The 15,295-nt window shown below is 28.2% G+C and overlaps 2 protein-coding genes across 6 annotated transcripts in view; one reads left to right on the forward strand and one right to left on the reverse strand.

Annotated features, from left to right (window-relative positions):
- The window catches only part of LOC129968928 (ammonium transporter Rh type A-like), a 207,932-nt gene that overhangs the window by 72,830 nt on the left and 119,807 nt on the right, over window positions 1–15,295 (reverse strand). The window lies entirely within an intron of this gene.
- The window catches only part of LOC129968927 (ammonium transporter Rh type A-like), a 198,703-nt gene that overhangs the window by 59,124 nt on the left and 124,284 nt on the right, over window positions 1–15,295 (forward strand). For 2 of the 4 annotated variants that reach the window (XM_056083278.1, XM_056083277.1), the window contains exon 1: window positions 12,875–12,900. The exons of 1 other annotated variant lie outside the window; for it this stretch is intronic. In XM_056083278.1, the coding sequence (XP_055939253.1) occupies window positions 12,890–12,900 (11 nt within the window). In that variant the 5' untranslated portion in view covers window positions 12,875–12,889. Of the gene's footprint in view, window positions 1–12,779; window positions 12,901–15,295 lie in introns of those variants that run through there. One more of the 4 variants, XM_056083282.1, reaches the window with a different exon arrangement.

Here is a 15,295-nt window from a genome sequence, read left to right on the forward strand (position 1 = left end):
CCGAAACAAAATTTTAAATTCGGAAGGTGGATTAGAACGAAACGTTTAGCCTTTTTAGATCTATTGAAAATTGCATGAATATGCTAAGTTTTGAAGGGAAAAGGGAAAAGTTAATGGGATGATACATATGCTCATTTGTTCTAAAAATTTAGTTTAAAATGATGAATTCTTTTAAGCATTTGAAGTATTTAATTTTGTAAAAAATTGTGAACTTTAGGAAGCTTTATAAATGGGAAAAAATTCTGACAAAATAACACTGTACTCTTACACAGTCTTGCACTTACACTCTATGTACTCTTGCCTAGTCGTGTATTAAGATTACAAATTTAATAAAAAAAAAATCATTCCAGAAAAAAGTGGATATGTTAACTTTTTTTAAACAACGTGGCAATAAAAAAAATGAAGGCCGTTCTTAATAAATGTTAAAAGGAAGAATGATATCTCTGTGTTTAGAAGCATTCAAGAAAATAATGATAGCAAATATCTGTTGTAAAATAAATATATATTATAAAATTACATACTCTTTACATTTATATAAAACTACCTCCTTAAAGCACATAATCGTTAGCTCATACGTTGCTTACGTGTCTGTAGAGTCATCGACTAATAGAATTACTCAGAATTGTCAGAACTACCAACGATTGTTTTAAAACCGACGTTGTATTATTATTGAAGTACATTTTGGTTTAACCAGCACCGTATTACAAAAGAAGGCCATTCTTAATAAATGGGGAAATGAAAAATGATATCCTTTTTGTTCCATCGAAAAATTACAGACCGATACTTAGAAGTATTCTAAAAAGTAATGATAATGATAGCAAGTATCAGTTGTAAATTCAGTATGTATTATTATGTTGTAAAATTACATACTCTTTACATTTATCTTTATTATATCTCAATTACCTCAGTAAACACATAATCATTAGCTTATATGTTAACTTATGTGTCTGTAGAGTCATCGACAAATAGAATTCCTCGGAATTATCAACACAATTAATGATTATTTTAAAATGGATGTACAACGTATCTATATATGTTATATTTTTAGTAAAAATTACTTAAATAAAAAAATTTTCTAAAATATAACAATATTATTAAATATTATTATCTTATATTATTACCCTTTAAACGTAAATTATCTTCTTTTAAGACCAGTATTCTAACTCTCTTTCTTTAAATTCGCGTAAAATAGTTTGCATAAGAATTATCATTTTGAGAAAAGCATGATACATAGACCGCCTTCAATATTTTTTATAAACTATGTAAACGCGGGCCACATTTATCAAGAACCTATAAAACTATCCACATTTCACCATGAAAACAACGAAGAATATTAGAGCATCAAGAAGAAGCGAATATTTTCGGAATTCGAGTGCTTATTAATCTCAGAGGAACTGGAATACGTAGACTTATTATAAATCTCTCGTTACATTTAGAGTCTAGGCGACCACCGCATATTCTGATATTAATGAGGAGGTCATCTAGCAGCGTCGCAGCCATATTCTTTACAGAAACTATGCATCTCCAGAGCGACATTCAGAAATGCAATTTGGAATGAGAATTCTAGATGATTATTCGACTGCACATTGCTTGGAAGAATCGATGAATTTTCCGAGAATGCTTATTTCTCTGAATCTATGAAGGCTAAGAATGCTTCAGGGAACGCTAAATCATTACGTTATTTTTTTTATTATTATTTGGCCATTTTTTTTATAACCAAGAGAGTTTCAATATCAGTAGGAAGGATTTTTTTTTTTTATGTTTTCTGCAAGCAAATAAAGACTGCTTTTTTAAGAATATTTCAAAGAATATTAAGGTTATAAAAATTGCCTATGGTAAAACTTGTTCACTTGAAATATTGGCTTTCAAGAAATCATGAAGGAAAGAGTTATGAATAACTTATTACAGTAGTAGTTTACTCATTAATGGAACAATGAGTTATAGCTATTTATGAGTAGTAGTTTACTCATTAATGGAAAATGATTTATGGCTATTTATGAGTAGTAGTTTACTCATTAATGGAGCAGTGATTTATGGCTATTTATGAGAAGCAGTTTACTCATTAATAGAGCAATGATTTATGGCTATTTATGAGTAGCAGTTTACTCATTAATAGAGCAATGATTTATGGCTATTCATAAGTAGTAGTTTACTCGTTAACGGAGCAATGATTTATGGCTATTTATGATTAGTAGTTTACTCATTAATGGAGCAATGATTTATGGCTATTTATGAGTTGTAGTTTACACATTAATAGAGCAATAAATAAAAAATAAAATAATTCCCATTTTTTTTTTTTTTTGACAGCACGTATTTAAAGCTAGCAATGGATGGTTTTCCCTCTTTTCGTCTCCATTTTTTGAATTCACTCATTGCGAGCAAAAATTATGTGAAATATTCACATTAAAGTTCTTTAAAAGTTAAAAAATTTAAATATTATAATTTTTTATGAAATTTAAAACAATTTTAATATTATAATTTTTTATGAAATTTGAAATCATTTAAGTATTATAATTTTACATATAAATATTATAATTTTTTTATTATGCATTATTAGTTGTGGTAGAAAAGTTGAAATGATTTAAATATTATAATTTTATATTTAAATATTATAATTCTTTTATTATGCATTATTAGTTGCAGTAGAAAAGTTGAAATAATTTAAATATTTCAATTTTAAATATTATAATTTTATATTCAAGTGTTATAATTTTGTTACTATGAATTATTTATTATTGTTAGTAAATATTTAATAGATAAATCAATAAACGCACTGAAATTATTTAGTATATTAGATAGGAGCATTTATTTAAATATAGGATGTCGAAATGCAGAAACTATTTATAGTGATAACATATGGATAACAATTTTTCGATCCCTACAATATCATTATAAACAAGTTTTATTGCAACTGTTTATTTAAGATGTTTCGTCGGCTTTTCTTTCTGTGTATTTTCAATTTGCGTTAATGCCAAATAGTAATCTTAAAACAATTATGTTGCCATTTTATTGAATAAATTAAGCCTTACATGATAATTCTAATAATGCAGATTATGTGAAATAATTATGGGCATGTGAAGATGATAATTGTTTTTAATAAACGTAGAAATGATATTAATCACTATATTTAATGAATGCAAGCCGAGTTAAGCATTGCGATGATCTGTCTATAGAATTAAGAAGGTCATTAAATATCCATGAGTGTGAGAGTTCAAAACAAATTGTTTTAAATATAGAAATCATTAATGAATATTCAAGTGATTGATGAATATTCAATATCATTTTTATAATTTCTATAATTTATTTTTTGTATTCTTTCTTCGGAATAGAAAAATGTGTATTCGAGACCCAATTATATCAAATTTTGTTCCTATTTGCAAGCCTAACATTCAACAAAATTCAAAGAGATTAAACGGACATGAAACTGTGGAATGGAAATTATGTAAAGATTGTTTCTCATGCGATACCCTCAATATCTAGCATTTTGCAAAATTACAGGTCCCGTCCCCAAATTGCCAAAAGTTTTAAGAATAAGAACCCAGATATATATCCAAGAATTCAGGAAGAATGAAGACAGTCTGTTTTAAACTGCATCTCTTAAATTACACGAGCGAGTGGGTTTTATTTTTAGTTTTACATCTTTGCATCTATATAAAAATTTAAAACAATCAACGGTTGGAACGCCATGTTAATAAAAATAAACTAGAAAATTTTTATCCGAAAATTTTCAATGGGATTAACTAATTAAAAAACAAAACTTACAACTGAAATTCAACCCAAGATACTCTACTGTATTCAAATATATCCTAAAAAGGTTTTCCTTTTTACTATCTGAAATATGAAGTGTACAAAGAGAAAATATTATTTTCACCAAAAAATTCGGCCCTGACATTTTGACGATTCTCTAGTTTCAGAGATGTCACTGAATGAACAAGATAACGCAAAAATGCTTTTAGCTAGACACATAAAATTCCATATGTGGAATTTACGCCAAATTGTTAATTTCTATCAATTTTACAATAAAAGGACGTTACATTCAGAGGACGTCTGTTTTTTTCACGGTCCGAATACAAGTGAAGACGACAACTATGGAACGAAAACACTCAGAATGATAGAGAATGGTAGATAGATTTATCATCTAAAATGCAAATCCGTAAGAAATTGAAAACCAAATCTGTCATGGAATTAACAGTCTGCCTGTTTGTCTGTGCTTCAGAATGTAAGTAAATGCAATAATTCAGTAATGCAATGACTTATACAACTGAAATTTGATCTATGATCTCGTGGCTACAATTATATTTCATGCCAAATCTTGGTTTCAATTGTCCAAAATGCGTATTCATTTTTCTGGTACTTGTATAATAGCCACATGCCGGAGATTAATCACCAAAAATCGCAAGGTAAATTCCGTGAAAACACCAGATTTACACCATAATCGCACATTAAATTAGATAAATAGGCTAGATTTACGCCAAAATTGCACAATAAATACAGTAAAAGCGCTAGATTTATGCCAAAGGTTTATCTTTCTTAACTATTGTTCTCTAGTGGCATGCATTTAATAATACAAGAGCCAATTTTCTTTACTATACTACGAAGTATATAACTCTGATATGAAAAATTAAAAATCTGTGCACTTTTGGCGATATTGCAAAATTTATGCGAGGATGATAAAATTTTTATTAGGGTATGCGAGAAAGTGTACAGGAGGGGGGGGGTCTACTCCTACAGGTTCTTTTTTAGCAACTGCAAAGCATTCGAGAAACTCCTTCAATTAATATTCACTTGCTTCATTTGCTTCGAGCAAATTTGCAGGTAAAAGAATCTTCCCATTTTCACAAAGAAACTTCCACCTTATTAACGCGATTTTTATAAATTAGAAAGTTCCAGGCTGTTTACGAAAGTTTAATGTACTTTGAAAAGAATTTTTGTTTGTGAAATTTTCATTGAAGTCGATAGTTTATTTTTCAACTACTGCTGAAGAATATCCGATGTTCTTGAATGCAAACTTTTTTTTATTGAAATCGAAAATATATTCCAATTCTGAAATGAGGTATTATGCATTTTAAAATTTGTTGTCACGAATTAATGAAAATTTCTGAGCTATTTGAGTCTTGGGAAGCAGGCTTATTGTTGAGTGCATAATTTCTTTTTATTCTAGGAGCAAAAAAGAAAACTTTTGCTGCAGTTACGAAGTGTTTTTTTTTTCCAGATCGATGAAAGATCATAACAATAGATTTAAAAATATATCTTACTTCGTTCTATCCACAGACCTTTTTGGAAAAATATTCGCGAATCAGAGATCACCAAAGGATATTAAATCGTTGAAAGAGCATATAAAATAAGAGCTAAAGTTTTTAGAATTTCGAATTGTTCAAACTGAACCTGTTTTGTTGTGTGAGGCAAATTTTACCTATCAAATTTATTGCGTTTATTAGTAATTTGATTGGGCATAAAAGGTAGTTTATCCGTTGAGGGATTTGGTCCAAAGTTGGATGAAGATTTACTGTTTTTATGCAAAGATAGCTAAATTTCATTTATTTTTTTATATTTTTGAAATTACTGTATTCATTTCTACGTAGATATACAGCTAAACAGACGGGGAAATAGCAATGAATGAATTTTATTTTATTATGAGTATATCGTAATGAGTAAAAGAATTCGCGTTCGGTCAATAAGATAAAATGCTATGCTGATTATTTATTTATTTTTTAATATGTATATCATAGAAAAACAATACAAATAACAAAATTCTTGAAAATTAATCCAAATTATTAGTTAATGTTTTGGTCGTGTGGAAATTCGTGTTCAGGCAATAAGATAAAAGACTTATTTATTTATTTTTTACTATGCATATCATAGAAAAATAATAAAGGTAACAAATTTCTTGAAAATTAATCATAATTATTAACTAATGTTATGGTCAGGTGGAAATTCGTGTTCGAGCAATAAGGTAAAATTCTTATTTATTTATTTTTTAGTATGCATATCATAGAAAAACAATACAAATAACAAAATTAATTATTGAAAATTAATCAAAATTGTTAGTTAATTCTTTGACAGAATGGGAATTCATGGTCCTGAAATAATATTAAATGCTATGCTAATTACTTATTTATTTTTTAATATGCATATTAAAATAATAAAAGAACAAAATCCTTGAAAATTAATCACAATTATTTATTAATGTTTTGGTTACTTACAAATAAAAACATTTAATTATTGTGATTTTGAAAGTCCAAATCATTAATGTTACTGAACGATATTATTTCTGAAAGCGGAATATATTATTTCGAGGTTGGAAGGCAACGGATGCTGTTGATTTTCAAAATTTTAGAAAAATAAATATCTTCGAAAAATGACGACTTTTATTATATTAAAGATGAAAAACATTTGTAAAATTAATGTTATAAAAATATTTTAGTATAAATATGTGAATTTTATCCGAAAGAATTATTCTTATTTTAACATAGCAAAATATAAGGAAATAATAACCTTGAAACGTATACATTATTAAAAATCTGAAATATAACAAAATTATTTAGATACAAACTGTCATTATTTGCAAAATTATGTTATTACTAACAAAACTTTTAACATTCAAACAAGTTAAAAACTAGCAATTAATTTATTTAATCAAGATTTTATTAATTCAATGTAAAAATTACTGTAGCCCTGAAACTTTATAATCGTAGAAATTTATTTTGTACAAATTTATTTAATTGTCGACTAAAGTAATAACATTTTCAATCGTCTTTCTTGTTATCTCCATCAGCCTGTGGCTTTAGTCTGTTCCCTAGTCCATAATTCGCTTTAAGCCAAACTTCAAAAACATGGAACCTATAGCGGATGTGTATTTCAACTAAGAGATAAAAGTTTATTGATTTGGCTTACAAGATATCTAAACATCTCACTGTACATTTTTTTTATGCAATTTGTCCTTTTTGTTAATAGATACATGCGATACGTGCATGTCTCCATGTTCAGAAACTATAATTGGAAAGCTCTTATCACAGCAGAAATTATTTTTACAAGCAATTTATAACACCATAAAACTTAAATAAAGAAAACTTAAATGACAAACTTAGATATGATTCATGTTACCTTTTGTTCGTTTCTGCGCATAATTAACAGAAAAGTGGCAATAGGAATCTGAATACCACTGGCAATTGACTTCAAGCTTCCATCCATTTCATCAAACAGATTTCACCACAAAAGTTTATACAATTTGACTTGTTCCCATCATGTAAAGAAAATTTCTGGTCGATTTCTACTCATTTGTTATAACTTGAAAATTCACATCAATACACTATTTGATTAATTTCAGAGTTTAATAAACAGATAAGTGATCAATTTAATTTAATTTTGATTTGAGGAATGTAATTCCATCTGCTTGTAAACTGAAGAAAGATATAGTATCAAAGTTGTAAAATATTTATAATAATGAATTTTGAATTTAAGACTAAAAAATAAAACTAATGAATTATTTCTATTTTTTTATATTCAAATAAAACTTTTTTTTTTAAATAATGCTTAATTTATTCCATATCTCTATTTATCTTCGTTTTATCCTTATTAGTAAAAATGTTTTAACATTTATCGTTAATGACTAGTAAATAAATACATGGAAATAAAACATAAAATCATTCGAAACAGCATTTATCTGATTAGACACAAATTAAATCGAGTTTATATAAGGAATCAAGAATTAAAATGTATTGTTATTAAAGGCTTCCTATATGCAAATCTTAATTTGACTTCGTTCTTCTGTTTTAATATTTAATTCAAATAGTTGATTGGTTATTAATTCTTATTGATTGTATTCCAAAATTGATTTAAATGGCGTCTTTTAATTGTTGTTTCAATTTAATATTCAGTTATAGAAATATACCATACAAGTCTCAGGGTGTTATTCAGTAGTAGAAGGAACAGAAACTTCTTTATTGTCTTTTATTGGAATTGAAGATTAAAAAAAAATAGTTTACGTAATGTTCAGAGTCTGTTTATTTTGTTCTAGACATAACGATAGATAACATTTTAAAACTGCGTGATTCTTTTCGAAGTGGAAAAAAGTTATGAAGGAATGTTTATTTAAAATGAAATACTGTTACCTTTAATTCTCTTTTTCTTTTAGCAAACTATCCGTGAAGTAACAAAATAACAAAACGCGTAAAAACTATTTATTTTGTTAAGTAATAAAATATAAGTATCTATGATATCAAAACATAAGTTCATTTATATTTACAGAGGGTTTTCTGGTAAAAAATTTTTTCTTTAAATAAAAATTTGATTAAAGAACAGAGAATAGGTTTTTTAGAACGATAATTTGATTTGGTTTTCATTCCTGATTAAAGTATGTATTCTCTATAAATTTTAACAGATTGTTTGTAAGATAACAAAATGTGGAATATCTCATCTCTCTTGGATTTGAATAGGAAATAAAGTACAACTTACCATGATATCAATATAAAAGCTGGTTTATATAGAGTGCGTCATAAATTCATTCAAACTTCAAAAATTCATAATAAAATATATAATGCAGGGAAAAAATTTGGATTTGCGCAAATATGATCAGAGGAACATTGGAATTTTTTCCATGCATGAAAAAGGATTATAAAAGTAACCGAAAGGAGGCGTTCACACGTCATACTGATACGTTTTATGCAAATCAGACAAACACAAATAGAAAAAGAAACAAATCACAAATAACATGATACTGTGTAATTATTTTAAAATAAAAGTTGTTCACCCTGACCTACGCTACAAGATATCAGATAAGTGAGGTTTATCAATACACCAATTACCACTGAGTTTAGGATGTCATCACCAATGCAACCGATAATCCATTAAAATATATCTTTCAAATCCAACAAAGTGGCTGGCAATCCCCGATACACACGAGACTAAGTATCCTCACAACTAAAAACCTCTCAGGATCAAATCTAATCATGGTGAGGGCCAGGCCCGACTTATTACTCGGTCTTTAATGAAAGTTTACAACAGGAAAGTTTTGATTTTACAAACAAAGTAAGGCGGGGCACCTTTCTGCATAAAAGTGACACTCAGGTAACACACGTCTTTCTCTTTCCTTCAATTTAGGTACGGCTTGGTCATTCAAAAGCATAACATACAATTTTGTAATTATTTTACTGGTTTTTCCAACCAGATGCAGGACAACCCTTTTCAAAAAATAAAAGAATGAAAGACAATATGAAATCACAGGAAACATTTACATGGGGAGAATGCAATGGCTCGGTCAAGTGCTCGTTAGGGTTTGACGTCAGTCAGATATGAATTTCTTGCATATTGACGTCATTATGTAATGAAAAGTAGACTTCATGCAACCGTATAATGTTCATCAAGCATTGTAAGTCATGTTCAATTTGTATCAGTATCCATATAACAAAATTTGGTCTTGCAATTGTATCTGCTGGTAATAACTAGTGAAGTGCCAGCATCTCCTACGTATATAAATCTAAGATTCCATGCGGCAATATATGGCAATTCAACGATTCATGAATCCCCGTTATTCACCCAGCTTCATGAGCACTCTGCTCACCATTGATTTTTGGCTGTCAAATCTACCATGACACTTGGTTACAACATGGGTGATAAAAGCGCTCAAAGACAGCCTGTCACCTCGTGAACGATTTTTCAAAATTCCATTTTCTCAAAATGTCGTATTAAATTCCATATTTTATTTAATGAAATGGGGCTTAGTTCTTTCAGTATCGTTTCTGTGCGAGACTTTTGTTGGCAATGCAATAGTTGTGGATTTCCCATTCTTGTAGAAACTATAAATACAAACACTCAATCTAGTAAGATAGCATAATACTGAAATCAAATGGCGAATTCATTTCCAACCAGGCGTTTTATTGCTGGTCTCAGTAAGACATGCGATCGCCCCCTTCGGTTACTTTTGGAATTATTCTTTTATATATATAAGGAAAAAATTATCTAATGCTCTTCTGATCATAATCGCATAAACCGAATTTCTTTTTTCAGGACTTTACTTATTTATAATAAGTTACTTTATAGAATCACAGCATATATAGGTTTGGCCTATAATTTTATGAGGTACCCCATAACTGCAAAGAACGTTTCTTAGTAAATTTGATAATTTGGCCAGAATCACAGGATATATAGGTTTGGCCTATAATTTTATGACGTACCCCATAACTGCAAAAAACGTTTCTTAGTAACTTTGATAATTTGGCCAGAATCACAGCATATATAGGTTTGGCCTATAATTTTATGACGTACCCCATAACTGCAAAGAACGTTTGTTAGTAACTTTGATAATTTGGCCAGAATCACAGCATATATAGGTTTGGCCTATAATTTTATGACGTACCCCATAACTGCAAAGAACGTTTCTTAGTAACTTTGATAATTTGGCCAGAATCACAGCATATATAGGTTTGGCCTATAATTTTATGACGTACCCCATAACTGCAAAGAACGTTTGTTAGTAACTTTGATAATTTGGCCAGAATCACAGCATATATAGGTTTGACCTATAATTTTATGACGTACCCCATAACTGCAAAGAACGTTTCTTAGTAACTTTGATAATTTGGCCAGAATCACAGCATATATAGGTTTGGCCTATAATTTTATGACGTACCCCATAACTGCAAAGAACGTTTCTTAGTAACTTTGATAATTTGGCCAGAATCACAGCATATATAGGTTTGGCCTATAATTTTATGACGTACCCCATAACTGCAAAGAACGTTTCTTAGTAACTTTGATAATTTGGCCAGAATCACAGCATATATAGGTTTGGCCTATAATTTTATGACGTACCCCATAACTGCAAAGAACGTTTGTTAGTAACTTTAATAATTTGGCCAGAATCACAGCATATATAAGTTTGGCCTATAATCAAATTTTATAACTCGTTTTTGTTCACCTTTGAGTATTAAAAAAAAAGGTTGCGCGGCAAATTGATTTTATACGTCTATTGCTTAAATTTCTGACATTGGTTTATTTTATGACTATCATCGTATATTCATTAAATATCAGCTACATACTTGTTAGGCTTTCATAGAAATTTACAGATAGTTTCCGAATAACATGGTTCCGTTTTAACATATCTCAGAATCTATATCTTAAACAATAATGGAGCATAACTGATTTCAATTCCATCATCAAAAATTGAATCCTATGAACAGAAACCATTGCTAATAGAATTTAATTTGATATTCAATTCTATTATTTAAAATTTTCTTAGATAACTCGCCTAGTAGATTAAACGGTGGTATAAAATTGTTAAGGGAATATAAATAGGAGGCAGAATGGTATGGATTAATTCTCCGCCTTTAAAAGAGCATTACTCAAAAATTTATCAAAAGAATGAACTTTTTCCAAATATTCAGCTTCCATTCAAAATCACACAGAAAGACAGTTTACTTTTTATATACGCAACTCATCTTCTTTAATTGTGGCTCATCATTAATATATAAACTGTTAGTGATAGTTAGATGCTTCAAGTTAGAAAAATGCCTTAAATTACATAAACAATTATATATATTATGATATTTATATCATTAAATTAAATTACCTGCAGTCCTAATACCAATTATTAATAAAATATATTCAAAGCATTAACATTTTATTCAAAAATAGCTCCACATTTCTGTTAATATTAACTGCATCATGAGGTTTTGAATATTATTGATAATTTCGATGGCCACTTAGAGGAAAAATTGTCAATCAACGGACATCTGGAGGAAATGGTGAACGTTAATTGATCCTAAATGACAATTCTCTCAGTCGGTTTTGGTTTCAGAAGAGCGAAATAGTTTCTTTTTAAAATGTCGATGTACCAATGTGAACGATGGGCTGAAAAAATTATGGATTTTATAAAGCTTTCAGTAGTGCACTTCTTAACTTTTCATGAAGCATGAACATTTAAGAAGGGGAGGGCACGGGGTTGAAATCTGAGATCGGGATGAGATTTAGTATAATGATAGTATACATTTAGGATGTTCATTCATGAAAATATTAAAACGCAATGACCATTCAATTTCGAGAAAATGGTCCTCAAACTTTTGGTAAAGCTTATATACTGAAAACTTGATTCCCGCCCCAATGATCCCGATTTCATGGTTGTCTAGGTAACCGTCTCGTATGCGGAAGGTCAGGGTTCGAACCTGGATAGGATTTTTTTTCTTTTTTAATAACTTTTATTCAATTAAAGATTTAAAAATACTCTTAATTAATATGTTTTTAATTTTTTCATCCAAAATAAATATTTATTATCAAAATACATAATAATAAAATTGAAATTTTAAAAGAAATTTTTTCCGTTGGATCTATTTTTTACAATTTAGAAAGCAGCTGATTGGCCACCATTAAAGTGGACACCCTGCTTATTAAAGTTTAGCGTATGAAACCCTATTTAATTGTTTTAATGATGTTTGCAGCTTCGCAAACATCACAATCCGTCTTTATCATGAGTCCTTGATTCATGAATTTAAGTACTTGTGCTTCATCAAATGGAATTAGTGCCAGAAGTACAGGAGATTTTATAGAAAATATAGAATAACAGATAATGCTCACAAATTATTTTGACAGGGAAAGTCCTACCGAACGTAAAACTGAATGGAAACATCGAACTCTGTTGTACGTTTTCAAAATCTTTGAGTATCATAGTTATATGAAAAGTAATCCTCAAGAAATTTCAAGCAGTGTATGTGCAGCTGTTGAAAATTTGCCATTCCTCTCAAAAGTGGATATATAAAAGTGAAGCGAAAATCATACTCATAAAAATCATATTTACTCTATTCACCTACGGTACTACATCTTTCGCGGATTGTCATCTGCGCGAAGCGGGATTTGCGGAAGGATATCAGAGAGGATAAGTAACTTTTATAAAGAAATCATGCATTATAGGTGAGATTTCGTTTTATTTTCTTTCAGTTGTTTTTTAAATGTTTAAATGAAAGATGTATTTTTCTTATTCACATTTTATGTAAAATGTTATTTTTTTCTATTATTTTTTCGATTCGTAGCATTGATTCTTGGAAAAACAGATTTAAAAAATTAATTTTAGTTTTTTTTTAATGTTTTAATAAAATAAAGGAGAGCTAAATTTTTATGTTCGACATAAATAAAGTATAAAAATTATTCAAATACTTTTTGCTAAAAATAATTTTCCATTTCTAAAAGATGAATATAAACGAAAAAAATGATTTGTTTATGTCGTTGCCTCAAGTTTAGACAATATTCCATTTATAGGAACATAAAAACTAAATAGTTTAGCCTACTTATGTTATTTACGTTCTATAAAATATGAAGTAACTGTCTCATTCTTTCGATTATTGCGTTTTAATTCTCAAGAGTTTTATAACAATACTTAGAAACTCATTTATCACATGTTATTTTTCATTAAAACGCTCCATTATAAATAGCTATTAATCAAGATTCTTAACTCTTTTTTGTGCCTTTATTCACATAAAATACTTTGTATAATAAGGTAATTGATATTTTTCAGAATATGAAAAATATTCTATATGAAAACTGTCTCTAGCATTCTTTATAAATTACACGAGATTTAACGAATATATATATTACACTGAATACTAATATTATATACTTCATTATGGAAATCACGGAAAATAAAAAATTAGAACAGGACTAAGAAGTTAATAAAGTTAATAGAAGTTTTCAGAATTTGAAATTGTATTAAATTGAGTAGAAATGGAATCCATACGCTTATTATAAATTTGTTATTTATAAGTTTTAGAAAACCACCTTAAGTTCTATTATTAATGAGAAAAAATAAAAATCAAGTAGAATTTAGCTTTAATAAAAACTACGTATCTCGCACAGTATTTCAGATGAGAATTTTATATGAATATTTGGCTAGACATTTCTTGGAAAAATTGATGAATCATCTAAAAACGTGTATTTCTACGAACCTTCGAAGATTAAAAAAGTTTATACAACGTTAAATTTTTATTTTTGATACTTTCGGATTATTTAATTCTTTTTATAAATAAGACAGTTTTAATATCTTTCTTTCATCAGTAAGTATTTCTATATGTTCTAAAAAAAATGGAAAGAAGCTATTATTTAGGACATTTCAGAAAATATTAAATTTGTAACTATTTTTATTATTTTAGATATTTAATCATTTTAATGAGTATAAAATATCTCAATTTTATTCAAAGGGATTTTTCGCCCAAATTTCATGGAATTAAATAAGTTTTGTAAAGACTTCATAAAGAATAACGGCAAATTTTGTTTCATATGCGGTTTCAGATTTTCATCCAGATTTTTTTTAGATGTACAGAGTTTTCTTAAATATATAATAAAAAGAGAGAAATTCACTTTGAAAAATTAAAATTAAACATTTGGTGAAAAATTCAATAGGGAATCAAAATTATTTTCAATTACAGTATTGTATGTTATTAATCAAATGTGAATAGCATTTAGCACTTCATTTATGTAGATTATCATTTATACTTTTGTTGGTGAGTATTGCGTGAATCAAATTTTGTTTGGAAAAATACCAAAGCAAAGCGATAAGTTTCTCTTATATACTCTAAGTGATAAAATATAATGAATGTTTCACCTACTCTGCTGCTTTTAATCAGTATATTTTCGTTTTGTACTTATATAAAATGGTAACAATAAGCCGACTATATTGATAATTTTATTGAGTGAATTGGATATCAGATTTAATTTCTTTATTTGATATTACAATAACAGAAACTATAACTAATAATCGCAGGCATATGCGAGTGGTTGTTATTATACCAAATTGACAATCGTAATCATAAATGAATATAAGCTTAGTTAATACTAATTACAGCCTTTTAACTGATTTGTAATGAATGTCACTAGAAAGCTATGAACCTTGAAAATCACAACGACTAATTTTGAATATAAAAGTGAATTTTGCAGTTTCAGAAGACTGTTGTCTAAATTTTTGCTTTCAGACTGAAGAATCATACATTCGAAACCGGTTTCAAAGAAATTTAGGCCCCTTATGTCAGCATAAAAGATAAAAGTCTGATGATGGTTTGGTTCTCATGTAATGTCCTCAATATAAAATTATTATACAAAGTAATGAATTCTACCTCAAAATAGCAGTGTATCTTCAAACTAGAAACCCAATTGCGTTTCCTGAAATTTATGAAGGTAGAAGTGAATTTGTTTTGCACTGAATCTCTGTAATTCCGCAAATTATTGAATTTATCTTTACTTTTTCGTATACGTAGTACAGATTAAGTATAGTAATCAACAAAAAATTGAAATATCTCCACTTTTAGACCTCCATGGG

Source organism: Argiope bruennichi, chromosome 5 (genome assembly GCF_947563725.1).
Source record: "Argiope bruennichi chromosome 5, qqArgBrue1.1, whole genome shotgun sequence".
Classification (NCBI taxonomy): Eukaryota; Metazoa; Arthropoda; class Arachnida; order Araneae; family Araneidae; genus Argiope; species Argiope bruennichi.